This window comes from Anoplopoma fimbria, chromosome 22 (genome assembly GCF_027596085.1).
Source record: "Anoplopoma fimbria isolate UVic2021 breed Golden Eagle Sablefish chromosome 22, Afim_UVic_2022, whole genome shotgun sequence".
NCBI lineage: Eukaryota > Metazoa > Chordata > Actinopteri > Perciformes > Anoplopomatidae > Anoplopoma > Anoplopoma fimbria.
This window is the reverse complement of record NC_072470.1, coordinates 5,328,939-5,354,716: the sequence shown is the minus strand read 5'-3', so window position 1 is coordinate 5,354,716 and position 25,778 is coordinate 5,328,939. Positions and strand designations below refer to the sequence as shown.

Below are 25,778 nucleotides of genomic sequence, written 5' to 3'. Positions count from 1 at the left end.
AAATGCCATTTATTGTAAAGCACCGATAAACATATGCATTATAGAGCAGTTACAGGAGATGTAAAGCATCATAAAGTTATTAAAAACAAATAATGACTGCACGTTGGAGTATCACAGTGATATCTCTCCTATTAGGACACGCCCAGAGACCATGTGGGTGAGTTTATTATTATTAGTTTTATTATTATGAATATGAATATAGGAGCATTTAGATTCTTTATTCTAGAGATAACATATTTAAAGTGGCACAAAAAGAGTCTATAACAATATTCTGGATTGTAATATGGTCCATAAAAATGCCATTTATTGTATAGCAGTTACAGGAGATGTAAAGCATCATAAAGTTATTAAAAACAAATAATGACATCAACATGATGATATCTCTCCTATTAGGACACGCCCAGAGACGTTTCTCCTCAGTAATGACCATAACCCCACATGATATCCGCAGAAACTAACTAACTTTAAGTGTAAGTATATTATGGGGATGTTATTATTGATAAAAAAAAAAGACTATAAGTTGGTATAAAGTAATAATAAACTCATCATGTGGGTGAGTTTATTATTATTATTATTATTATTATGATTATGAATATAGGAGCATTTAGATTCTTTATTCTAGAGATAACATATTTAAAGTGGCACAAAAAGAAATTCTGGATTGTAATATGGTCCATAAAAATGCCATTTATTGTATAGCAGGAGATGTAAAGCATCATAAAGTTATTAAAAACAAATAATGACATCAACATGATGATATCTCTCCTATTAGGACACGCCCAGAGACGTTTCTCCTCAGTAATGACCATAACCCCACATGATATCCCGCTGTACACTCGCAGATAATCACATTTTCATCCGGCTACATAAGCCCGCCCCTGGTACATGCAGGTCTCCATGTGACTCTGGGGCTGAAACAAAAATCCAGTATGGCGGAATCTGTCAGGAGATGAATTTGTTCTTGTCCCCCCTCTCCTACTAACCCTGTCCTCCTGAGAAAAAAAAACATGGGAGAGAAATAACAAACAAAAAAAACAAAGCAAAAAAAAAACACACATGTTGGGACGACTGGCTTCCTCCTGACGCCTGTAGGTGAGCTGTTCGATGGACGTGGAGCTGCTCCGCCTTTGATGTTGGCTTTTTCAAGGCAAAAAGGGATGCGACGCAAAGACAGGATTCATCAAAACAATGTCCGGCTGAAGTTTCCACTTTCCGCCTCCTCGGCTCGGACGCACCGGTGTTGTTCCTCCACGTTGTCTCCTCTCCTCTCGTCTACTTCTGGGTAGGAATGGTTTCACATCCTCTCAAAGCATTTTGCAACATTGTATTTATGGGGTTATATACAATGTAGCAGGCGGGAAGTGTGAAGGGGAGGAGGAGGGAGGGAGAATGGACAGGGCGATGTTTATTATGCTATTTTTAGCTCCGAGCCTGAGGCTTTAATGCATTATACACAGTGCATACACGCTTCTGTTGCCGTATAGTCGGTGTTATTGGCGAGAAAAAGTCGTAAAAATGAAGGCCTGGGTGAGTGTGTGTGAATGGGTCGGGATGGGCGGTGGTAATTCTCTGCATGCGTCAAGCTTTTTTTTTTTTTTTTTTTTTTTTTTTTTTTTTGTGAATGGGGGCGTACGGGTTGTTTTGAGCTGTTAAAGCAACATCTAAAGCAGCGTGGGGTGGGGTGAAGTGTCTTTTAAAGCAGGAGTTTAAAAAAAAGCAGGTTAGTGAGAGATTTGGGGGATTTTTTTTTTTTTGTTGTTGTAGTTGTCGTTTGGTGAGTGAGGGAGTTTGAGTTGGGACTGGAGGAAAAGGGGGAAGCTAACTGAGTGCACACAGCTTTTTGTGTTCTGGTTTTTTTTCTTCCCCAGCGTTACATCCCACCATAACTGTGTTTTTAACCCCATTTTCCAGAGGCCTGTTGTTTTTTATGGTTTCTTCACGTTGGGCTTCGGGGCTTGTCTCCCCAGATCTGTCACCCTGAATCAAGCAAGCTCTTTTTTTTTTTAGGGGACAATGGCCTGGGACACGCACACATGAACAACCCCTCCCGAGACAGATGAGATGCCCCGAGGAGAATGGTGTTGCATGAAGCCCCCTGGAGCGTCAGCTACTCCCTGTGACACACACGTTCGAACCCCCCCCCCCGCCTCCTCATCCAACCCCTCCTCGCCTTGCTTCTCCATCACAAAGCGCAAGTGTACACGCACTGTGCAGTGACCGACTTTTTGGGGGGCAATTTGTCCTGCGGCTGCACTGTCTGGCCCTCTTGTCTTAAGACCCCCCCACCCCTTAAATTCACACACACACACACACACACACACACACACACACACACACACACACACACACACACACACTCATGCGCACACATCCATCCCGCTGTAGAAGACCTCTGAGACCTCTGCCCACACACACACACACACACACACACACACACACACACACACACACACACACACACACACACACACACACACACACACACACACACACACACACACACACACAGACACAAGAGTGTGAACATGCACGCTGCCCCCAAGCCGCCGCCACCCCTCCCACGTTGCCCCTCGGGCAGTTTCACCCCTTCTACTTGCGGTGGTAAAGTCGACTTGATGCTTTGGTCTCGAGCCGTTATTACATCTGACACCGCTGCTCCAGGCCTGGAGGAATTCAGGCTACTCTCCGAAAAAGAAAGAAAAAAGAACAATAATTTATTTCCAGGAACAGCCAAAAGACCAAATAGTTACTTAAAAAAACAAAGAAAAGATTATTTATCTCCAAAACAAATAAAATAATCACAGGTTTCTGCTCTGTTAAGTACACATGTACTTGAGACTAACAGGGCGGTTCCACCCGTTTCTACAGTGAAAGTAATACATCGCACTTTTTCCACATTTTTTTCTTGACGTTGGAGCGCCCCAGTCAAAAAGAAACAGGCAATTTATTGCCCGATTGGTTTACAGGTTTCTTGCAGTGTAAGCACAAGGTCAAACTTGAGGTCGTATTGAGCTTTCAGCGGTGGTCTTGGATCTGCACGGCATTATTATTTTACTTTTAAAAAAACCCGGGTGTATTTCAAAGAGCAGGATTCCTCAATTAGCATTTAAAATGCAAGGTATAAATGTCGGAAAGTGTTGATAAAAATACGTTTACAACTTTAAAAGTCTGTTGTTTCTTATTCAGCATTTCAATTCTTATAATACTCAGTTGCAGACCTAGAAAATACAGTTGCTTTGATGGATATAAAACTGTCAAGAGTTATTTTTACATTTATAGATGACACTGTAAGTGGAATCTAAGACTTCAGTCAACAGTCATCATTAGTGTCACTGAAAGATCAATACTATAAATAACCTGGAAATGAACTGTGTGTGTTTGACGTTAACAGAGATGCACCTATACAGCTTTCTCTCCGATCACTCAACTCATCTCATGCTGTCTTTTTTTTTTTTTAAATCTGTAAACCTCACTGTCATTTTTTTCTCTCTCTGATAGGTTGCCAGACAACGAACTGGGTCTCTGATTGGAGCAGCCAAATCAAAAGCCTCATGGGGATTGGCTGCTGCTGCTGGAAGTTTGCTTCCTGTTTCCAGCCTTGAGGGATTCTAGACGGACCGTCCTGAGGGTTGGATCAACCTGAACACACAAACACTCATTCAAACACACACACACAAACAGTTTTGGCATGATCATAGCTTCCTGATTGCCATCTTGTAAATCCAACCTGCTCCTGCACAAAGACACATCTGTTCTGCAAACACACACACCAAGCCGGGCGCTCACCTACCTGTACGGCGTGGGCACCCACCTGACCGACCTGTCAGCGATGACATCACACAGCCACCAAGGTAAGATCTACGTCGTTACATTAGCATGAATCTGTTTTTAAAAAAGCTTTACTCACTTCTCTTGAGCTAATAACACATGTAGGATAAAGTTACAAAATCACAATATGACTAAACAGCTTTTGTTTTGGTTCATTTCAAATCTCGAGGTTGCCCATGTACTTTTTTAAAGCAAAACAAGGGGACACTTTAATTACTCGTCATACGTTCACACACAAAAGTGCACAAATACCGTTTTAAATATGCAAGATTATGCTGAAAAAAAAATCACTTTTAACTCTTGTTTTAAAAGTGACAGAAAGGCGGAGAGGTAGGTGAGCGTCTTCTCCGCTTTCGCACCGACTGTCATCTGTGGAGTAATGAGAGTTAAGCCCCTCGCTTAAGGAGATGCACTCCTGCAGCTACATCTGCCATATTGATAAATGTGAACATTTTGATTTTGAGCACAGACAAGCCGCGGCTCCCCAAAACGCAATAAAACATTTTAATCTGGTTTTATGACTGCTAATTGGCTTGATTCAATATGAATGAGCTCCAGAGGACGGGAGAACAAGTCCATAACCGGGCTCATTAAGAGAGTCTACTTTCCTCTCTGACACCCAATCAAGCTCGGTTTGGAAGCTCGTGTTTTAGCGAGCTGATAAATTATTCGGTAAGCAGCTGGCAGATGAAAAGGTTAGCTCCCTGCCCCGGTCGGCTTGGTACCTGACAGTGTCGACCGTGTTTACTTTGTACGCCTGGGAGTGTGTGCGCTATAAATACCACAGCTGAGGTAACCAGCGGGCCCCGAGGGACGAGAGCGAGCTGCAGCCTCAGCCGGCGCCCTCAGCCCTCCAACATCTCCGTCACTGACACATCTGAGAGACGCTACGCTACGAGAGCACGTTTACTACTCTGGTGCACATGTGTATGATCTTTAAGATGCATACGTCCCTTCCAGTGAAGACTCCTCACTTTCCCCGTCCACAAGAAGAGCCAATCTCATTATATCGTTAAATCAACCTCGGATTATGGTGGCTCAACCGTCTAGTTCCTTTACACCTTCGCTTATCTACTCTGGAAACAGCGATGACAAAATGAATGCCCTGCTAATCCTAAGAAAATATTTAGACAGTGATATTCGCTGACATATGCAAAGTGACATGTTAAATTGTCAGATGTGTGTCCTTCACCTTGAAATAAATGATAATATACATATAAGTATGGTGACATATTCACATGATATTTAGTTTTCTTCATGTTTTAACTACTGAATACAATTTCGATTGTCTCTGATTTAATGGAAAGTTTAATACTCTATTTTGTTATTTAAAAGTCTTAAAAAGTTAGAAAAAATGTTGTCAATATGATTAAGTTAAGAAAATATCATAAAGGGGTACTCCATCGATTTAGTATTGCACTTCCATTGCGATAGATTTATTAAAAAAAGGTCAAAATAAAAGCAGCATAGGCCAAAATATGCTGACTTTTTGTCCCTAGCTCCCAAAACACTGGATCCTACATTTCCCATAATGCAACTCAATAGCGTCTTTCATGAGACCCACCCAGCTTCTACCAAGCCTTCACGAAGACAGCGAGCTTTGAAATTAATTAAACAAAGTGGCCATGCCGTGGTGATATAAATCAACTTCCCATTTTAAAGTAAAAAAAAAAAAAAGATCTTATTTAAATCATTTGACCCTAAAAGTTGTAAAATGAATTGAAGCTCTCTTTACACGTCCATGGCCTCTACGAGTAAACTGTGTCAAATCCACAAAAAGCCACTTACCCAGTCATACAGACTCGTATTGCTCTTATTTTCTAAAATTCTCAGAAAAAAAGACACCTTCATCATTATTTTATCACAATACGATTCAGTTGGAAGAAGGCAAACATTGATATTGAATCAATGCCCAGATCTGAACACAGCCAAGGCAGGAAACTTCACTCTCCTCTGGCCAGAAGCTGCAGCAGCTGATAGAGCAGATAAACTAATCAGCTCCTGTCAAAATATAATAAGATTTAGTCGTTTTTAATTTCCCACGCTGGCCTCCTCTAACTCTCATCTCCACAGTTTGCTGCCCACTGGAGGGCCGAACCCCCAAGTCTACCCCATCGCCCCGTGTTCGCTCACCTCTCACCAAAACAAAAAAATAGCAGCGATCTTTTGTGAGTCCAGGAGAGACGATTCATACCAGCAGCTGCTGTTGCTCACTGTCTTGTTTGCCTCTGAAAAGCCTTCAGAGGAGACGGTCTTGGTCCTCAGAGTGCTGCCAAGTGTGGGCGTCAATTTGAGGTGTTGCTTCTCTTCTTTGAATGACAGCTCGGAGACACACTTGTTGGATGTCGGCGCACAGAGAGAGACAGAAACAGGCAGAGAGACAGCTAAAGATATATGAAATGTGAAAAATGTGCAACACTGTGTGGCGCTTGTCAGGCTGCTGCTTTTTATTTTTTTTCACTGAAGTGAAATTTTTACAGAAGTGAGGATGTGCAGGGTGAGAAGTCTGTTCCGTTTTTAAGAGATGCATCAATTTGATTTCTCCGGTTTAATTGTTCTTTTGAGAAGAAGATGTAACAGATTGATCCTGCTGCTTCAAATCGCATCAGGGTTGACTGATTAATTTGCTTCATAATCAGTGTCATTAAACAACATTGGCTTTGTTCTCGGGGTGAACAACGAGATTTTCGGATCCACGGATGTGTTGCACTCTTGTTTTTGCGATCCCTTAGCTGCCAACTCTTTGCTTTGCCCTTATTTCCAATCATGTACCAGGTCTCAAAGTAAATCCCTGTCTGCGTGTGTGTGTGTGTGTGTGTGTGTGTTTGTGTGTGTGTCCTCATGTTCACGTAGTTCATGCAGCGGTGTGTTAGCCAACGTGCATGCGTGCCTGCCTGCCTGCCTGTGTGCCATTTTTGTAATCTGTAAATGAGCTTACCAGCACGCATGTTTTTGATCCAGGACTTACTCATTTTCTTTATTACAGTGGCAGCGGGATTTTTAGATTAAACATTTACGATAATGCTCTTCCTAGAAAAGTGAAATGCAAAACGCTTTGTCCGGTTTATGTTTCACAGAACAAAAAGGGGTCAGGCCGATGCTGGCCCTCCGTATCGGTCCTTTTTGAGGGCATTTCAGCAAACAGGCTGGAGTGTTTCCACAGGAGTGATTACTCTGTGTGCCCGAGAGCTTTAGCACATTAGCCGGCGACATTTGTTTTACACCCGTGCTTAGCAATGAGCTAACATGTTGACCGTTGATGGTTTCCGTAAATGTCACGCTCAGGATGGGTCGCTATTGATAGCAGTTGAGCTGAATATGGAGAATATAGAATAAAAACTAGAGCGGGCTTCAGAAATCACAGGTCAAAAACAGAAGCATGATAATTAACAAGCGTCACCTGCTTTCAAAAAAATATTAGGATCAGTCCAAAACAATTTAAAGACAGTATGTTACTTTGTCAATTAATGATTGTCTTTGTTTTTTGATTCATTTAAAGGTTAATTTAGCTGTACGTCATTCTTTGCTCAGAAAAGTTTGAGCTCAGGGTTCAAGTGTTTCCCATGATTCTCTGCGGCGTCTCTGTGGTTGTGGTCACTTGCAAAAGCGACCCCGGGGGTTTGCCCCGAACCCAGATGAAGAGGAAGACCACACAAACCACATCCTGGTGACAAAAACAGAGGTCATAGTCTGTAGGAAATCAACCTAAAATGTACAGATGGGTGAAAAAAAGTTGTCATTAAAAGCATAGGAGATTTGCATCATATCATATAACCCAGAATAATTAATATCAGAGATGCACCAATATAGAATTTTCGAAAATATCAAATGTAAAAAGAGCGTATTTTTAGGATTGACATGTTTGTCTCTCCTAATACAACTTCAACGTTCAACAACCCTAGAATAAATAATACGTTTATTATTGAAAACTCACAATGTTTTTTACACAGGGAAAGAAAAAAGGGTTAAATCCAGTGTCGCTATCGCCCCTTTTTTTCTGTGAGGGATTGGTCCTCATTCATCCCTCACGTCGGTCCTTTAGCACCACTATAGGCAGGATGATCTGTGAGTGGAGGTGAAGAGCAGGCGGCCTCCTCAGGTGTTTCAGTGACTTATTAAAGAAGGAGGGGGGGGGGGGGGGGCCAAATGCTGGCAACGATTTGTTTTTTATCTTAGTCGGAAGTGCACCGTCTTTCCAGGAAAGTCTGCAGTGTTTACCACTTGAGCAAGGAACTGAGTGTGCGCATGAGTCATCCACACACACACACACACAAACACACACACACACAAACACACACACACACAAACACACACACACACAGGTGCTGTAAGTAATTATTAATGAATGAGAGGTTAGAACTTTAAATAGTTTTATGCAAATATGTAAAAAATGAGCCCGATTCCAGAAGCAATATCAAAAAGCAGGTATGCAGCAGGATATAAAGTGTTCAGATTAGATTCTTGCTGCTTTATTGTGCGGGGTCTGTGTGTGGGCGTCTGAACCGGTAAACTCCACACAGTGCTCCTTTCCTCAAAAGGCTCAGGCTCAGTTTCTAGGTTTATACAGCCTTGAAACACAACAAAAACCAGTGAGGGAAATAAGGTAAAGAGTGATGAGTATAGTTGTGTTGGAGAAACTTGTCAAGTTGTGTTCGAATCAGTCAAGATTAGATGTATGATCACTGGTTAAAGAGAATACCATCGCTTTGAGAGTGTTTTATGGCGCCATTTTTATTTCCTGGTATACTTTTTATTGTGACCCACCCAACAATAAGTATACTACTGTTCAAAAGCAGGCAATAAAATAAAAGGTTAAGAGGTTTGAATCAGCTTTAGGTCGATAGTTGTAAGTGATCTGCAATTGTATGCATTCTATGTACTTCAACATATACAAAAAACATGTGAACATACAACGGGTAATTCAGGTCAAGGACAGAAAGTTGTTGATATGAGAAATCAAAACTCACCGGAATTATTTGACTCAATCTAGATGTCTGTCTTTGAGGTGCTTTGCTAAATTTGAAATGTCTCCTCCTTTTGTTTAAAAAGTGGCAATAGCAACATTCATACTGTCATACTTCAGGCCCGGAAGAGTTGCATCCCCGCTATTCCTACCGTAGAAAATGACTACATCTCAAAATGTTGAATTATTCATGATCTGCTGTAGATCTGTATTTGTGCGTGAACCTGTAAGCGCACTTTTACTAGGTCAGCGGTTAACAAACTGCCACCTTTAAGCAATGTGGTGTCATAGGTGTTAAACGCTGATGATTGTAACGTACTGAGAGTCTAATCTCATAGTTTTATCAGTGATTTTATCATCTCGTAAAACTCTTTCACCTCTGCTGCTGACAACCTTGTGTGTTGCATTATTGTACACGACAGAGACGGGCGGCTTCATTTGTACTAATATGTTCATCTCGCTTTGTGTGAGTCATTTGGCGGCCCATCTTTGGGTCTAACCCCCCTGTATTTGATAAACACTGCAGCACAGTACGCATCTCTGGACGCCTATAAGTCCATATTATGGATTTTCATTTTATTACACCTGCCAGATACTATTAACCGGGCTGCAGCCGCACGGAGATTTAAGGATCCAGACTTGGGGCTGGAAGATCACCGGCTTGTTCTGGCTGGTAGACAAGAGAAAGAAAAAAAAAAAAAAAAAAAAAAAAGTGAATGAGAAACACTTTCCCTTCCCCCAGTAGGAGAAAGTGAGGAAGGTGTCCTTGAGCAAGACACATAATTCTTAACTGGTGCAGAAGAGCCGCCCCAGTTGGGCTGTGGCTTCTCTGAGCACATGTCAGATATAAAACTGTCTTTCAAAAGTTTAAAATAAAGTAAAAGTACAAGCTTCTCTGCAGTGGCTGCCTGTAGCGATATGAATACAAGGCCAAAGGGTATTGTGGAAATCCCTTTTTCATCCTCTTATCCAAATGCACACTATCACACATCAGGCTGCTCAAATCCTTGGGTGAAGGGGTTAAAAGTTTTTCGCTGCAATAAAGAGGGCCCGGCTTATCCCTGCGTCTATTTTTAGCACACACACACACACACACACAAACACACTCACACACTCACACACAAGGTATGCGCACGTGCACGCATGGCGAAAAAACAAAACAATCATTACATTTGGTCTCCCGTGTTGATTCTCCTCTTCACGATTGAGCGGTTTGTTGCCGTGTGTCGTGCAGCTAAAAAAAAAAGGAGCACGGGACGACGAGTGCATGCGTGACACAAACGGCCCTCTTCAGTGCGATATGAGCACGAGGGGTTATTTAGAGCCCTTATTGTCACGTTTGTCTGCCCGATCCACTCGGGCTGACATGTTTGTTCTCTCCCGCAAAAGAAGCAAATTTGCGGCAGATCTCCCAAAAAAAAAAAAAAAAAAAAAAAAATGCACCTCGACGCCGTGTTCCCACCCTTGGTGAACCCGGTGAACGGAGCTGAGGTCGCTGCCAGCCAGACGGTTCGTCAGTCCTCCCATGTGCCACCAACTTGGCTGAACATGACAAACAGTCCATCCCAGAACAAACCCAGGGGGGGTCTCTTGTGCAACGACCGACCCCCCTGCACGCACAGGCTCTGCTTTGTCCTTGTGCAAATGGAGCGCAGCACCCACCTCGTCCCGCAACACACACCCATCCCCCCCCCCCCACCACCACCCACCACCACCACCACCTCCAATAACAAACCCCCCAATCATGGCCTTTAGACAGAGGTTTATGTGCGGGTGACATTAGAAAAAGCTCTGTTTTTAATTGGTATTGGGACAGAGACAGCAGAGAGGGAACATGAGCTAATGAAAGGAACGGGACGCGTCTTTTGTCCCCTTGTCTTTTGTCTCGTCTCAGCCGAGAAACGGGATACACTGTGTTCTGCCAACGAGCTGTCAGCGGCAATTACGGTTTACACTGCCTCCTCGGAGCCCTATCCTTGCCTTTTGACATGGCGCGCCACAGTGCCAGACACCGAAATACCAAATATTAAATGGTGCACATGTTACTCTGTTTGCATGGTAGCTGCAGAGCGAACTCTCCATCTCCCATACTGTGGGTGTTTGTTGTTACAAGGCATTAGGGCCCAGCTACTGAGGCTTTACAGTTGCATCGCGAATCTCCTAGCAACCGTGTGTGGACGTCCATTAAGAATGGACTGCCTGCAAATAATCACTAAATGTATGAAAAGCGTGTGTTCAATAATGTATGCGTGTATCCATTTTTCATGCCTTATTATTGCTACACTGGGTCCCTGAAGGAGGCTGCAGTCTATCCCAGAATGCACCAGGCTAATGTTAGGGAAACACCTTTCACAGCTTTTGGAGTTATGGACCTCCAATATGGCCGCCTGGGTGTGCGTTACAACACCTTCTACGTTGTATTGTGGCATCGTTTAAGGATGTTGCATTGCAAACTACCAGCATGCATCATTGAAAACATAAAATAAAACACTGTTAGTCAATTTCTTAATCAAGATTTATTCTTATTCCTATACATTTGGTGCTTTTTGAATGGTCGATCTGAGCTTAATCTGCTTAAATTGTAAATGAACTAATAAATCACATCCAAGTCCTCATCAAACGTCAAATTAAATTCATAAATCTGAACTGCAGACAGTGAAAAATAACTCTTTGCATGTTTTCTGCGACTCAGTTGATTCATTTCTCTTCAGTTTTTGGTGCCTTTGTTGGTCCACTGACCTCGTGACTTCAATGTGTTATGGACATACACCACAGACCCGCAGTCTTAATTACCAATTCCCAACTAATTTGTGATTTTATAACAAATGACGGCATTCGCGGAAAAGCACAAAGAAGCACTTACACACCATGCCAAATTACATTACCGCTGTTTCCCCCGACTCTCCCAGCATGAAATGAGGGTCAGACGGTTGTTTCCGACTGTTCACGGGACGCAAACCGTCGGAGGGCTCACACAGGGGTCACCCATTCTCTTTTATCAGTCGCCGTGACGTCAGCCGCTGCCCTCGGGAAGCAAATTTGCGACCCAGAGGAAAAGGCTCTTCAAGGAGAGGCGTGTTTGATTAATCGTATTGTTCCTGTCGGGTTTCACCTTGCTCACTGGAGTCACCCTGGACGACGCAAGCCAGAACGGAAGTGCACTGAATGTAATGAGGCTGGAGCATCCTTCCTCCCTTTCTCTCTGTCACTGTCGTTTTTTTTTTGGTAAACGGTGGCACAGACAGACATCTCATTTCTCCTCCACGACAAAGGCCTCCGTCAACACGGAGCACGCAGGCCGGCGTGGAAAGGCTCCCCCCCTCCGTCTCCCTTTTGCTTTCACAAAACTACGTCCATGCAATGCAGCAGACGGAGGAGCTCATCACCGTTTAGCTCAGCGCTCCTGCATCACTTCTCCCCCCCCACAATTCAGAGCACGGATCACAACATGCATGTTTTTCAACGAGCGGTAGCTGCGTTAGCTCGAGCTGACTGACTCTCCGCCCCGAGGTTAGCCAAGGCTATTTATAGCTCGCTGTCTCCCGATGCATGCCCAGTGGGACCAGGAGGAGAGGAGGATGGAGAGAAAGAGAGAAAGAAGAAGGGAGGGAGGAAAGAAGGAGCTGGAGGGGGGGGGGGCTTGCTGGGTAACTAGGCTACATCCAAGATTGATGGACCCGGTTGTCAACGTATAGGGCACTTCTCTGCAGGCGTGAGGCGGTTGTGTTTGTTGCTCTATCTCGCCCCGACTCTTACGGATGTGTGTGTGTGTGTGTGTGTGTGTGTGTGTGTGTGTGTGTGTGTGTGTTTGTACACACCTGCGCTGCCTCCACGTGCGTCTCAGGTATCACACTGAAAGCTTATACGCTCGGTCCAACCAACCGCAGACCGAGACGTCCGTCCCGCCTTAATTCCACCACATTTAAGTCGGAGATGTAAAGCTGCGACCGGCAATTTGTGCAAAAACCCGGCGTAGAATTACTCCCAGGCCACAGGTGTGCTCACACATTTACATTTCAAAGTCCGGCAGCGTGCGCGTTTCATTTGAATAGTCTCGTCTAGAGGTATCAACTGTCATGGGTGTGTTTGTTTTGGAGATGCAGGGAACGTGTGAGGTGGCTTTAACCACCTGTCTGCTTTTTTTACATAAATTCTGACCCTCATGTGTGCGAGGTCGCAGATTTGACCTGTTTTTTTTGTTTTTTTTATCATGACACGTCAGGCAGTAATATCTGGGAGAGTAAGGTGACTAATAGTACGTTGACATTCGTGTGAACAGGACCAAACGTGATGAGTCCACACCCAAGTCCTCAAAGGGATTGGTGCATCATGGGTGCAGCCATTCATGCAAGGTGGTGCGAGAGGAATACACACACACACACACACACACACACACACACACACACACACACACACACACACACACACACACACACACACACACACACACTTGATGGCTAACACAGTGTTCCTCCAGCCATCAAGCTGGAGTGATGCGTTGTGCGCTGTGTGTGTGTGTGTGTGTGTGTGTGTGTGTGTGTGCGTGCGTGCCAGTCTGGTCCAGAGAGAATTCCAGAAATAGATCATGCACAGTGAGACGCTCGCCTGTTTTCCTCTCTTTTATTCCTCCAAAGGGATTTTACAGGGTTTTCATCTCCCATCCAAAGGAATAATTGCATGTTTGAGCGCCTCAGATGTCTTTGAGCCATGTGCACAGAATATATATATATATATATATATATATATATATATATATATATAAATACATGGACCAGGTGCTCATGATTACTAAAAATACATGCACATGTAGAGAATGTGTGTCAGTAGTCACAGATTGGTGTGCAGCAGCGATGCATGTCAATTCCATCCTTTTCCTCTCTCCTCCCTTTTTGCGCCTTTTTTTCGTTGTTTTTCCTCCACCGCCTCATCCTCCTCACCTCCCTCTCCTCTCTCCCCTCCTTACCTCTGTCTTCCCCCCTTCTCCCCCGATGCGTCCTCCCGTCCTCCTCCTCCTCCTCCTCCTCCTCCTCCTCCTCCTCCTCCTCCTCCTCCTCCACCACCCCTCTCTGTCGCTCTGCTTTTTATAGCCATGTCTTCCCAGGGCTCGGCAGCTACAAAAGCCTTTTCATGTTGCCACTATAATTACAGCCTACACACTTGCACACACACACACACACACACACACACACACACACACACACACACACACACACGGACACGCATGCACACGCACAGGAGAGCGGCAACGGCAGTGTGTCTTTGTGTCTGCGTGTGTGTGCGTTTGCGTGTGCGTTCTCCGCATGTGCTGTTATACACAAAAGGGTGAGCTATTTTTACCTCTCTCCCTCCCTCCCCTCGTCTCCATCCCCCCCCCCCCCCCACCCCCCACCCCCCCCCCTTCATCCCTCTCTGCTGCTGCTGCCAGCCACATTTGCTATGCTGAGCACAGGCAGTATCAGTCGAGCCCCAACATCCCTCCTCTCGCACAGCGAACTCACACACAAGCACACGGGAGCCGATGAAGGCTGCTCCCTCTGTGTCCCTCAGACTCCGGGGCTTATGTTAGAGCACCTCTGCAGCCCAGCATCCGCCGCCAATTCACAGCTGGCTCTTTTCTTTCTTTTTTTTTTCTTCCTTCTTTTTTTTTTTCTGCTGGTCATGCATCGGGCAGTCGCTCAGGTGGCGGTAGCCGCGGCGTGGCATGTGCTCGCAGCTTTGCAGATGACCTGAAGCCCGCCCCCGCTCCCTCGGACTGTGGTCTCCCACCGCCTGATTAGCAGGTTCTGTCGCTGGAAGCTTGTCTCAATGTTGCGGACCATATTTGAAGCGGAGTGTGCTCTCTCTCCCACAGAGGGGATCCTGGGGAAGGAGCAGCCGCTGGAGGTTCTGAAGACGTCGGCGCTCAACCACATCCCAACAGGTTGGACACTGTGTGTGTGTGTGTGTGTGTTTGTGTATGTGTGTGTGCATGAGCTTCTGTAAACCAAAGCCTCTGTGTGTGTGTGTGTGTGTGAGTGTGTGTGCACCTACGTGATTTCACTATTAACCACATCCTGTGCGACTTTGCATGCATAGGTGTTGTTCCTAGAATGTGTCCGATTTCCATTCAGTGCATTACTAAAGTGTCCTCACTTTAAGTATCATCTGTTCTCTGAGACATTCACAAACATGGACCATCTAATTGATTCGAACAAGTCTCAGAGAGAGCCCATGCTGACTCCTGTACGCTTGATTTATGCAGTGCCATTTTGTTGAATGGAAACACAGCCGCCTGAGTGTTGCCGCTCTGTTTGTGAGCTTATGTGAGATTGTTGTCGAACGTCTCAGGAGGAATGGCTGCCAAAAATATATAGCAAAACAAAACAAGGAATAGTGCATATCTTGGCGATGGGTTTGCTGCAAGTCCCCGAGGCAGGAACTGAGATAGTCCCAAAACAAATCAGAGTTTCCTTTTTGGAGCTTGGTGGACTGAACATTTTGAAAAACAATAATAGGTGAAAATAGGCTTATCACTCCAAATCCCCATCTGCTGCAAGCATTCTGTCTCCTTTGCAAGGACACAGACAAAACATCACAAAGTGTTGCACTGTATTTACAATCGCTTCCTCCACCTCCAGTCCACACAAACACCGGCAGGGTGGAAGAGGACGGAGCAGAGATGAACCTGTGTGTAGAGGCGAGAGTACCGAAATGAAAAGGGGGCACAGATAGAGATGAGGTAATCTGAAGGAGAAATGAGTCTGAGGTAATGTATGCATAATGCATTATCTGATTCCATAACGAGGGAGCTTAAATTGTTCTGTGCTTTTCATTTATCACCGCAGAGAACCACTTTTGATTTCCCCTCCTTGAAAAATAATGAAAATAGTAGAAGTGTGATTCATAATTCACTCCCCATGCTGCTCTTTAGCTCTTGTGTTTCTATGATGCCGAAGAGCAGCAGGAAGCAGGAAGCTGCTGCTAAACACTGAGCCGGTGTGTTGCTTTGGAAGAAAACAAATAAAAAACAACTTCTTCCTCACTTTGACCCAAAGTACCTTTCTCTCGTCCCAAACCTCGCATGCTCTCTCATGTTGTTGTTGGGGGGGGGTGTTATGTTCTGCGTGCCTCCGGCAAGGCTGATAAAATATTGAAATTCACTGGAGTGACTTCATCACTTCATATATTCTCTAAATCTGTTGTCTTGGATACGGAGCTGACGGGGCCCTCCTCGTCGGCAGCGTGCGTGACCCCGACTGTTTGAATGCGCACCTGTCTAAGAGCATTTACGCCGCCCTCCTCGGCTTCCCTCCTCTTAACAGCCCGGAGCAGCTTCCCTCGTAGGAAATGCAATTGTTGCATCGTTAAAAGTCTCAAATGCTTTGTCATCTCATGTTTGTGTAATCAGATCCGGATGGGACGCATCGGAGCACGGAGCGAGCAGTGCTTTCTTTTGGGATGCAAAGCGGCGGAGCTCTGTACCTGACTCAAAGCAAACACCTGAGTTTTGTTTCACGCAAAGTAGGGCTGGTCGTTCTTTTAAAATAACTGTGCTCGTGCATGCATCGAACCATTAACTTGACCTCATGACAAGGGAGGAGGAGACTGTTGAACTAGTGCTGAAAACAACAACAGAACATGTCAAACTGTCCGTTGAATTCATTGAATTCATTCAATGCTCCGAGCTTCTCAGAGGTGAAGAGTTTTCTCTGTTGTAAATGCAATATTTTGGGGTTTGGGCTGTTGGTAAACGGAGCAAGGGAGGTGTGGAATCAAACTGGAAAAAAGGAGGAGACAGACAGAGGGGTGTGACACGCAACAAAGTGGCATGCGCTGTTACGATCCTGACATTGGCATTTTTCAGTATTTCCTCACATTTCATCGACTCCAAAATGTCCGGGTGCAGCAGATAAAACTTTTAATTAGTCAGCTGAAATTGTTCTTTACTGACCGATTCATCGTTTGGTCAATAAAATGTCTTTCTGGAGTGCAAGAGCTTCGGAAGTTAGTCTCTAAAATATAAGAGAATTATGACCAATTTCCCTTAAAAACAAGGTCTTCATATTTTGTCGGACCAGCAGTCCAAAACCAAAGCAGGAACAAGGTATTTTTTTTTTGCAATCAAATTTATAATAAAAATAACTATTAGCCGTTAATTGTATGTGGTATGAGGATGATACATGGTCTGAATTCTTCATCAGTCTGCGTGGATTCGAAGATTGGGAAATGGTGCAGCCAGCGTTTGACTACAGGGACTCGGAGACATTCGCAGTTTATAAACTCGCAGACCTGGACAAGTTCCTGCACGTACTGCACTTCAACCTTCACACGTGCCTCACATCCAACCCGTCTCCTTCCTGTCAAGCTGCAGTGCTGCAGACCGTCGTTGCATGACGTCATTGAGGCCGAGACAAGTCGGAGCTTGCTTTCGGCCGAACAAGAATCGCTGCACCTCCACACGTCCCTCCGTCACGCCAGCGTTCTGTCTCGCTTTTTTAAGAGGTCACAGTGATCACAATCAGCCTTTCCCTGCCAGTTCATAACCAGGATAATCATCTCCAGGAGTTTGCATGGAGGCAAAACTCCTAGTTCGCAGCAGCTGAGAGAGAAAGTAACGTAGGCGGATGTTCAACCACCCTCAGAGACCAATCAGTAAGCCGAACGCAGCTATTTTCCAGCATCAACAGATGTGCTACTTGTTGCCTCTCATCTCACCCTGCTGCTAAATTCACTGTGAAACCCTATGCAGAATAGCTCTTCTTCTTGTCATCTCTTTGCATGCTTTAAAGAAAAAAGAAAAAAATCTACCGCTCTAAACGGCTCGGCTCGGCTCAGCATGACGTCCATTAAGCCTAACGAGTGCGGAGCTAAGGCAGTCGGACCGTGGGATATACACTCTGCGAAAACCGAGTGTCAGAGACGCCAGGCCTCTCTGCATTGTCTGGTATAAATAGATCTGCAATTGGAGCCAGAAGAGTTGTGGAGTGCGCCGGAGGGGTTGTAAACAGATTGTGATCTGTTGCGGGGAGATGGAGGGAAGAAAGGTGGGAGGGAGCCGCTGAACGGGTGAGGGATGCAGAGCGGGGCCGGAGGAGAGGGCACGGAAAGGAAAGGACGGGGAGGGGAGGGGAGGGGAGGGGAGGGGAGGGGAGGAACCTGCTGTGAGAAGAAAAGAGGTCAAGGAGTAAAGGTTCAGCTGAGGGAAGAGAAAGCTTTCAGAGAGAGGAATAAAAACACTGAGGTGGAGGAGAGATGCTCAGATGAATGAGGAACACTTTTACACGCTCAAAAGGAAAAACAGCGAACAGAAACTGACGTAGACAAACTACCTGCTGGTATCAAACTGGTGTTGCTCCAGGTGAGATTGTCGCTTGTGTGTACGAATCCGGGAAGCTCCTCCGCTCTCCCACGAGACGGCACGTTTGTCTTTGATTTGTTGTGCTCCCATATTGTCTTCTATCATGTCACGCATCTGTAAACTGAGCTACGTGTCTGAAGTCACTGCTTGTGAGCAAAGATGTGCCGAGTTTATCTTCAAGTCAAGTTAGTCTGATGGGTCATGAGAGTTTTTTTTTTTTTTTTTTTTATAAACTGCCAGTTGGTGTTGTTCTTTTGACCTTTGAGTGAGACCGTACTGCAACTGTCCAGCCTTTTATTGATCTTAACTTGTTCTAGCTCTGCAATCAATGATCATTTTCTTCAGTGATTGATCTCGTGATTATATTCTCTATTACTTTATCAGCTGTTTGGTTAAAATATGTTACAAGATAGAGAAAATGCACATTAAAATTTGCTTAAATGTGTCCGGATAACACTGTAAAACACAAAGGCAATCAGTTTATTACTAATTAAGACAAGAACAATCATCTATTATAATATTTAGCACTTTTGCTTGAAAAAAGACTTATTATTAAAATAGTGCCAACAAATATTTCTGTCAATCGACCAACGAATAAAACAACTTACATTTTGTCTCACGGTTATTCTCATTTAAGCTGAATCATCTTTTTTTGCATGAAGGACTTTTCTTTTAAAATTTTTTTTAATTTATTTATTTAAAAAAAAAAAAAAAAAAAAGCTTTTATACAACAGCACAAAACCAGATAACACTAATAAAACAGATGTGACAGGAGAGGTCAAGAACAGGGGAAAAAAAAGTTAAATGATAAATAAAACATGATTCAGCAAAATACAAAGAAAGTAAATGATAAAAAGAACTCACATGCATGCACACAAAAATTGAAAGTTTGTGAAAAGAATGCATTCATAAAAAAACGTGTACAATAATGGGATTATAACACTAAGCAGAGACATAATTGTGCTTAAAAGGAAACAATAACAAACTATCATCTAACACTAATCCCTAATTGTATTATGATCCTCCATCTTGTGGTTTTGTTTGTTTGGGAAATGCAGGCAAATTCAGGGCCAGGAATTTGAACATGGGGGGGGGGCAGGCAAAGGACACGTGCAGCTAAATGGAACGCCTCCGAGGAGAATGAGGCAGAGATGTCTGATGCACTACAACCGGGCGTGGAGGGTTTTCCCTTTGCCTTAGAAGCTAGGGAAGCAGGTCGAGCGGGGGGGGAGTGCGGAGAGGAGAGAGACAGAGTGAGTGAGAGAGTGCAGTGTGTGTGTGTGTGTGTGTGTGTGTGTGTGTGTGTGTGTGTGTGTGTGTGTGACGTTGGTTCCTGGAAAAGCAGAGGGCTGCAGAATAAACAGGCTGCATGCCTGAGACTGCCCTGTGATGTCACCACTGGGCAAGCGAGGGACGAGGGGAGGAGAGAGAGCAAGAGAGAGAGAGAGAGAGGGGGGAGAGAGAGAGAGAGAGAGAGGCGAGAGAGACGCCCATCGGGTTTAACAGGAGAGGGGACGAACGAAGAGCAAAAAGTGACGGAGGTGAGGAGCAAGAGGAGAAGTCAGATGAGCAGCAAAGGGAGCTGTCATTCGCTGTAGCAAGCCAAAGGAGGTGCAGTGATAAGGTGGAGAGAGGAGGCTGCTGAGAAGAGGAGGAAGAGGAGGAGGAGGAGGAGAGCACTGATGGGTACGTTTAACGACACCACCCTTTCCCACCTCTCCCCGTCTCTCTCTTTCTGCGACTTCCTCTTTTGTGTGGCGAGCAATTAGAGATGCCGTGCGAGGTGTGTTTGTGGGTTTGCACTCGTCACCATCAATACATGCATGAGGCTGTTTGTGTTGTGTCAGGGACTCAATACCCGTAGAGGAACATAGTGTACGGGGGGGGGGGAGTATGTGTGCACGAGTGATGGATTTGCATGAGCCAAGATTGGAGACTTTGACAAGTGCAGCTTTCTGTAACGATCACATCCCTCCTGTCCTTTCCTTATTTCCTTTTCTATCACCTCAGACGTTAAACGATCGGCTTCCTCTTTCACTTGCTAAAACTTCTCTTAGATAAGAAAAAGAAAAGGACAACATTTCTTTTAAGTATTATGCTTTTTTTCCAGGCCCGAAGTCACCCGTCATAGTGCATGTTTACCTTTGACGTCAGCTTGAAACCGACTCTGACATCTTAATAAGGAGTCCTTGCTACTTTCAACCTACAGCCACGACTCCTTAACAGTCAGCAGGGATTCTCAAACTGCAGAGTGACTCATTCGGATTCCAGATCAGAAATCTAAATGTCTCCGTTAAATAAGAAGTTTTTATATCATTTAATTGATTGTTTTTTTTCGGATGATTCACGATTAGTAGGAGTCAGTCTTTCCTAACGAGCCACGCGCTCTCTCCTTCCCTTCTGGTCTCGTCAACTGCCAAACTTTTTTTTTACCCGTCGTTTGCCTCTAAAGTGAGCAAAGGCGCCGGAGAACAGCCAAAAACCGAGGGCGTCCCTGCATTTAATTAAAGATTGGGCACCTTGTTAGTCAGATACACAAATGGCCAAACACTGCAGGCTGGAAGGAGACTAATAGTGGAAGAAAAAAGGAGACTGAGGTGAGAAAAAAAAAAAAGGGGGAATGAAAGAAGGCATCTTATGACGGGGGAAATGTCAAGCCTCATGCCCCAGAGTGGTTGAAACAGACAGACTAATTCTCACTTTGGTAAGCTGATTAAGAGACAGTGACGGCTAGTTCCCCCCCCCACACACACACACATATGACGGCAGCGCTCACGGACCCGATGCATGTTGTTACTCCTGTTCTCCGATGGCGCTCAGCCTGAACAGAGAAAGCGGAGTCAAGCTCTTTTGGGTGCACGGTTACAGCTCTGTCTGCAGCGGAGGACGATGTTCAGAAAGAAGAAACAAGGCTGCATTTCCATTTAAAGGATTCCTCTACGAGTGCTTTTATATTTTTTCTAAATGTGGCACGTCTCAGAGAGCGATGCATCACAGATCAAGTTGGGCGCTGAACAGATGCAGGATCCTTGATCGAATCCCGGAGTGGAAATGAAAACATAAATGCAAGTTTCCAATAAAATAGCTTTTTTTTAATTTATTTTTTTATCAGACGAATCAGTTTTTCACAGCGAGCCTCGACAAGTAAAGTGTATTTACGATCACTGAATCCTCCTTTCACACTTCCAATTTGTGCGATTGTGTCCAAGGATTGAGTGCAAGTGCGACATCCTAAAAATAATCCTGAGAAATCTCTCCAGGTTTTTTAGGCATAAGTGTCAATTTGCCACTGGATAATGCCCCGCTGTGTACTTCCTCTCATGTGTGTGGTTTGCTTGGTCGTGCGTGTGGCTCCGTACCCCCCCCCCGACTCCATTAAGTGTGCCAGCGACGGCGTGTTTGCCTCTTTATTAACACAAAGTTCCAGGCAAGTATCTCTGGCTCTCGCCACGCTCTCTGTAAACATGTAGGTAAATAATCGGCCAATCGACTCCTATTTATTCAGATTTAATGGGGGGGGTGGGGGGGCGGCTTCCTGTGCAGTGATTTGTGGGTGGCTGGCCCCCGGCTCACGGTCCGCACGCCGCCGGGGTCAATGCAATCTTTGTCAGGTGTCGCCGGGGCTTCGCGTGTAACTGCAGCATCACTAGTGTGTGTGTGTGTGTGTGTGTGTGTGTGTGTGTGTGTGTGGCGTTTTTTTTTCGTTCATTGCTACCGATGTGAAGCTTTATTGACTCCCATAAGAAGATTATGTCACCACCTCTTCGACAGAGAGGTCAGAGGTCAGGGTGAAACGACTCTGCCGTCGTTTCAAAATAGCAGATGGTCACCACCACGGGGACTTGCAGCTGATGCGGAGGACAGATTGTTTCCTGTAGACAGATACTAAAGATTTAGACCTTTTGTTTGGTCAAATAACAGTCGATACACGACACCTGATACGTCTATCATGTTGCGCGTGGCTGTAAAGGTCTTTTAATAACTGCTAATGTCACTGTCAACAGTATTGGCTACAGTTTGATAGTTTGATTTACCGTTATACTATCAATTGAAAGCATATTTAGAATAAATGTGAACACAATAGTTTCTGTGCAGCTGTGTATCTCCTTCACTAAAGCTGCAGAAAAGCGAGTAAAAACATATTGATTAGAACTACAAAGCTTTGAAGCCCTCTGATGCTGATTGGTGCAGCTTGATGCCAACAGGTATCTTCTTTATATCGCTCATCCCTGAGCATTTGTGAAGAGCTTTGATTTAATCCCACTCAGCTGCACAGTGTCTCTCCTTGCTGTTGTGAACGCCAAGGTGCCTTTTAAGAATTTAGTGATTTGTACGATTGCGACTCTACTCTCCGTCTCTCTTTGTCTCTCGCAGTGGACATCAACTCGGCGCTGCCCCTGCGTCTCCCTCCCGCCGCCATCCCCATGGACCTGCGCGTGGACCATCATCATCACCAGCAACAGCAGCAGCAGCAGCAGGTGTCCTCGCTCTCCCCGTCCGGTCAGCAGTCGTCCGGCCCGGGGTTGCTGGGGGGAGGCGGTCAGGCCGGCGGGGGCGTCCGCGAGCAGCAGCTGCAGCAGGAGCTTCTGACCCTGAAGCAGAAGCAGCAGATCCAGCGTCAGATCCTCATCGCCGAGTTCCAGCGGCAGCACGAGCAGCTGTCCCGCCAGCACGAGGTCCAGCTCCAGGAACATATTAAGGTATATCGTCTACATTTATGCGACATAAGCACCGTACTTTAGTATCATTTTGAGGTTCTTGTACTTTACTTTTCTACTTACTGCTTTTTCTACTTCTATCCGCACTCTGAAGGTTGAGTATTGAGTTCATTTGACCTTTATTTTCAAGGAAAACAGCCTCAATCAAAGCTGTAGAAGAACAGCAGCCAACAACAAACACAATTAAAGTGGTACAAAAGAGTGAGCAGCAGGCGTGCAGCCCAAACCTATTTAAAACTCGACCAAACAAAAGCAGAGGCAGCTCCTGATTTAGTCTGCCACAGGATTCTTCATTAACAGACTAGACTCACCAACGGAGAGAGAGAGAGCAGCTCCGTCAGCTTTAAATCTCTTTGCTCTGAGCAGAAGAGGCAGCAAGAGAACAAGGCGGGGGTTTTTGGCTTCATTTACTTCACCTTCAGAGATGGATAACGGCGTTTGGATCCAGGAAATGTGTGAAAGACAAGAGTTCTGTAGCGCTGACGGCGCGTTATATAACTTTAGCAGCCCTGTTGTCGCCTTACTTTAGATATAAGCATCCAGTAATACTTGCCGTATGTTCAATGGACTGTATTTGCTTTTCAGCACATAACGTCACTTTGAGTCAGACTTGCTTTACATGTTGAGCTCCAGATGATGAAGCCGTGGGATCGTCACACGCGCCGTATCGTAGTGACCTGGAAATACAAAGTGAATCTAGATCAGCACGCCCACACGGCGAAGCTCTTAATACATCGGGGGCCCCTGAGAGCTCCTGTGGGGCTTAAATGTCATAGAAAAATATTCCAGTGTTTGTTCTTTTGTAGAATATATAACCGCTCGTCGTAATATATATTGCAATACACGCAGACTCAGCTGAACTACTTTTTTTTTCTTTTTTCTTTCAGGACTTAGAATAAAATGTCTAAAAATGGATTGTGGGGGCAGCAGATTAGATCTCAGTGAGCAGGATTACATTAGTTTGAATGTAATGGATTTTAATTCCTCATGTGCAGCTTGGTGGACCGCTTGCTTTTATTCCTTCTTACTACCATCTCGTCTTTCCTCCTCTTTTCCTTCCTTACTGTCTCCCTTTATTCCTTTTCTCTTTACTTCCTTCTGTCCTCTGCTACTCCTTTCCTCTCTTCCTGTCTTCTTTCTCCCCCACCTTTCTCTTCCTTCATTACTTCCTGTCTTCTTCCTTGCCTCATATATTCTTCCTGCCCTTCTTGTTTGATTTTTTCCCCTCTATTTCTTCCTTTTCTCCTCCCTTCCTTTCCTTTTCTTCCTTCTCTTCCCTGCTTCCTGTCTTTCATTTTTTCCATTCCTTTGCTCCTGTTTTCCTTTCCTCGTCTCCTCCTTCCTTACTGTCTTTCCTCTTTTCCACCATTGCTCTCCAACTTCTTTACTTCTCTCTCTCTTCCTGTCTTCTTTCTTCTCTTCCCCCTTTCTTGCTTTTCTTCGTTAATCTTCCTTCATCACTTCATGTCATTTGTTTTGCCTCAGTTCTTCTAACTGCCCTTCTTGTTTCACGTCTTTGCCTTCCTCCTTCCTTACGGCTCTCTCCTCTATTCCTCCTCCCTTCTTTCCTGTCTCCTTTCTGTCTTATCGTCATCTCCTCTCACTCTTCTCTTGTCTTTTATTGTGTCTCTCTTGCTTTCCTGTTTCTTTCCTGACTTCTTTTTCTCCTCCTTTCCACTCACCCTTCCTTTCCATTTACTTGCTCTCTTTGTCCTTTTTCTCTCTTATCTCCTAAATGTGTTTAATCTCTTTCCTCTCTTCCTTCTCCTTTTTTTTAACCTTCCTGTCTCCTTTCATTTTGTAACTTCTTCCTAATGAAAAAGCCTTTTGCAGATGCTTCAGGCACACTTCACATTGCACTTTGCTCCTGCATGTCAGAAGTATCTATGGACTTTAGTATCTACTGTTCTTGTTCCTCTTGTTGAGTCCCGTCTGTTGGGTCGTGTTGTGACACTGACGGATGAGCGATGGTGTCTGAAGGGCCGTCTGGCCTGTGGTGGGGCTGCAGGACCACTCAGGTGGAGGCCAGTGACGCACAACCTGAGCGGGGAGGCCCGGCCTCAATCAGCCCCATTCACTGCCCCTGTGGACACACACACACAAACACACACAAACACACACACAGGCATTAAAACATACACATCCTCTAGAATGTCAGCAAACACACACTCACACGATGCCCGGTTGGCAGCCACAGACACTTGCATATACACACAAACACACACACAAACATACTCTCTCTCAAAAGTCTGCAAACACACACATTTCTTGCATGTTGACAACAGGGAACCCTCATAAAGTGAGAGCTAATCCACAGAATTAGTCATCTGTGTGTACATCTCTGGGCTATTGAGCCACAGGGGTTTGGGATGTGTGTGTTTGTGTGTGTTTTGTGTGTGTGCATGTGGGCGGGGAGGTTACTTTGAGGCTCCCCACTCGCTCAATCCCCAATGATGATTGAAAGACAACAAAAAAAAGAAAAATGGAGGCCTCGCGTTGGATGCCGGCCAGAGAGCCAATGTGTTTCTCTCACGGGCCCCGCCTCACCTTCTTCTCACCTTCAGCCACGGATTTATTCACGGACTTGTCTCAAACATTTGGTTTTGCCCTCACTGCAAACACAAGAGCATGCCATCAGAAGTTGATCACATGCAGTTACGGTAAACCGATCAAATATCGCCATTGGGTGTGTGATGATAAGAGGAAGAGGAGGGCAGAGCGACGGGTCCTTGGCGCGTCAGAAAGAGGTCGTTATGGAGCTGGCTGAGTACAAGCACAGACAGCTTGCCTATTTATTGTGTATATATATATTATTGGTGGCGTTAAAGAGTAATTGCGACTCTTGATTTGGTGCCTTGAGTCGAAGAAATGTATTAAGACGGTGAAAGCAGCTTTCAGTTTGCATCAGCAGCATTTAATGGATGCTCTTATC

The 25,778-nt window shown here is 45.0% G+C and overlaps 1 protein-coding gene across 1 annotated transcript in view; it reads left to right on the top strand.

Moving 5' to 3' along the window:
• The first annotated feature begins 784 nt into the window (after window positions 1–784).
• The window catches only part of LOC129111676 (histone deacetylase 4-like), a 48,488-nt gene continuing 23,494 nt past the window's right edge, over window positions 785–25,778 (top strand). Inside the window, exons 1-4 of the mRNA XM_054623718.1 lie at window positions 785–1,282; window positions 3,499–3,851; window positions 14,643–14,711; window positions 22,503–22,828. Coding sequence (XP_054479693.1) covers window positions 3,830–3,851; window positions 14,643–14,711; window positions 22,503–22,828 — 417 coding nt within the window. The 5' untranslated portion in view covers window positions 785–1,282; window positions 3,499–3,829. The remainder of the gene's footprint in view (window positions 1,283–3,498; window positions 3,852–14,642; window positions 14,712–22,502; window positions 22,829–25,778) is intronic.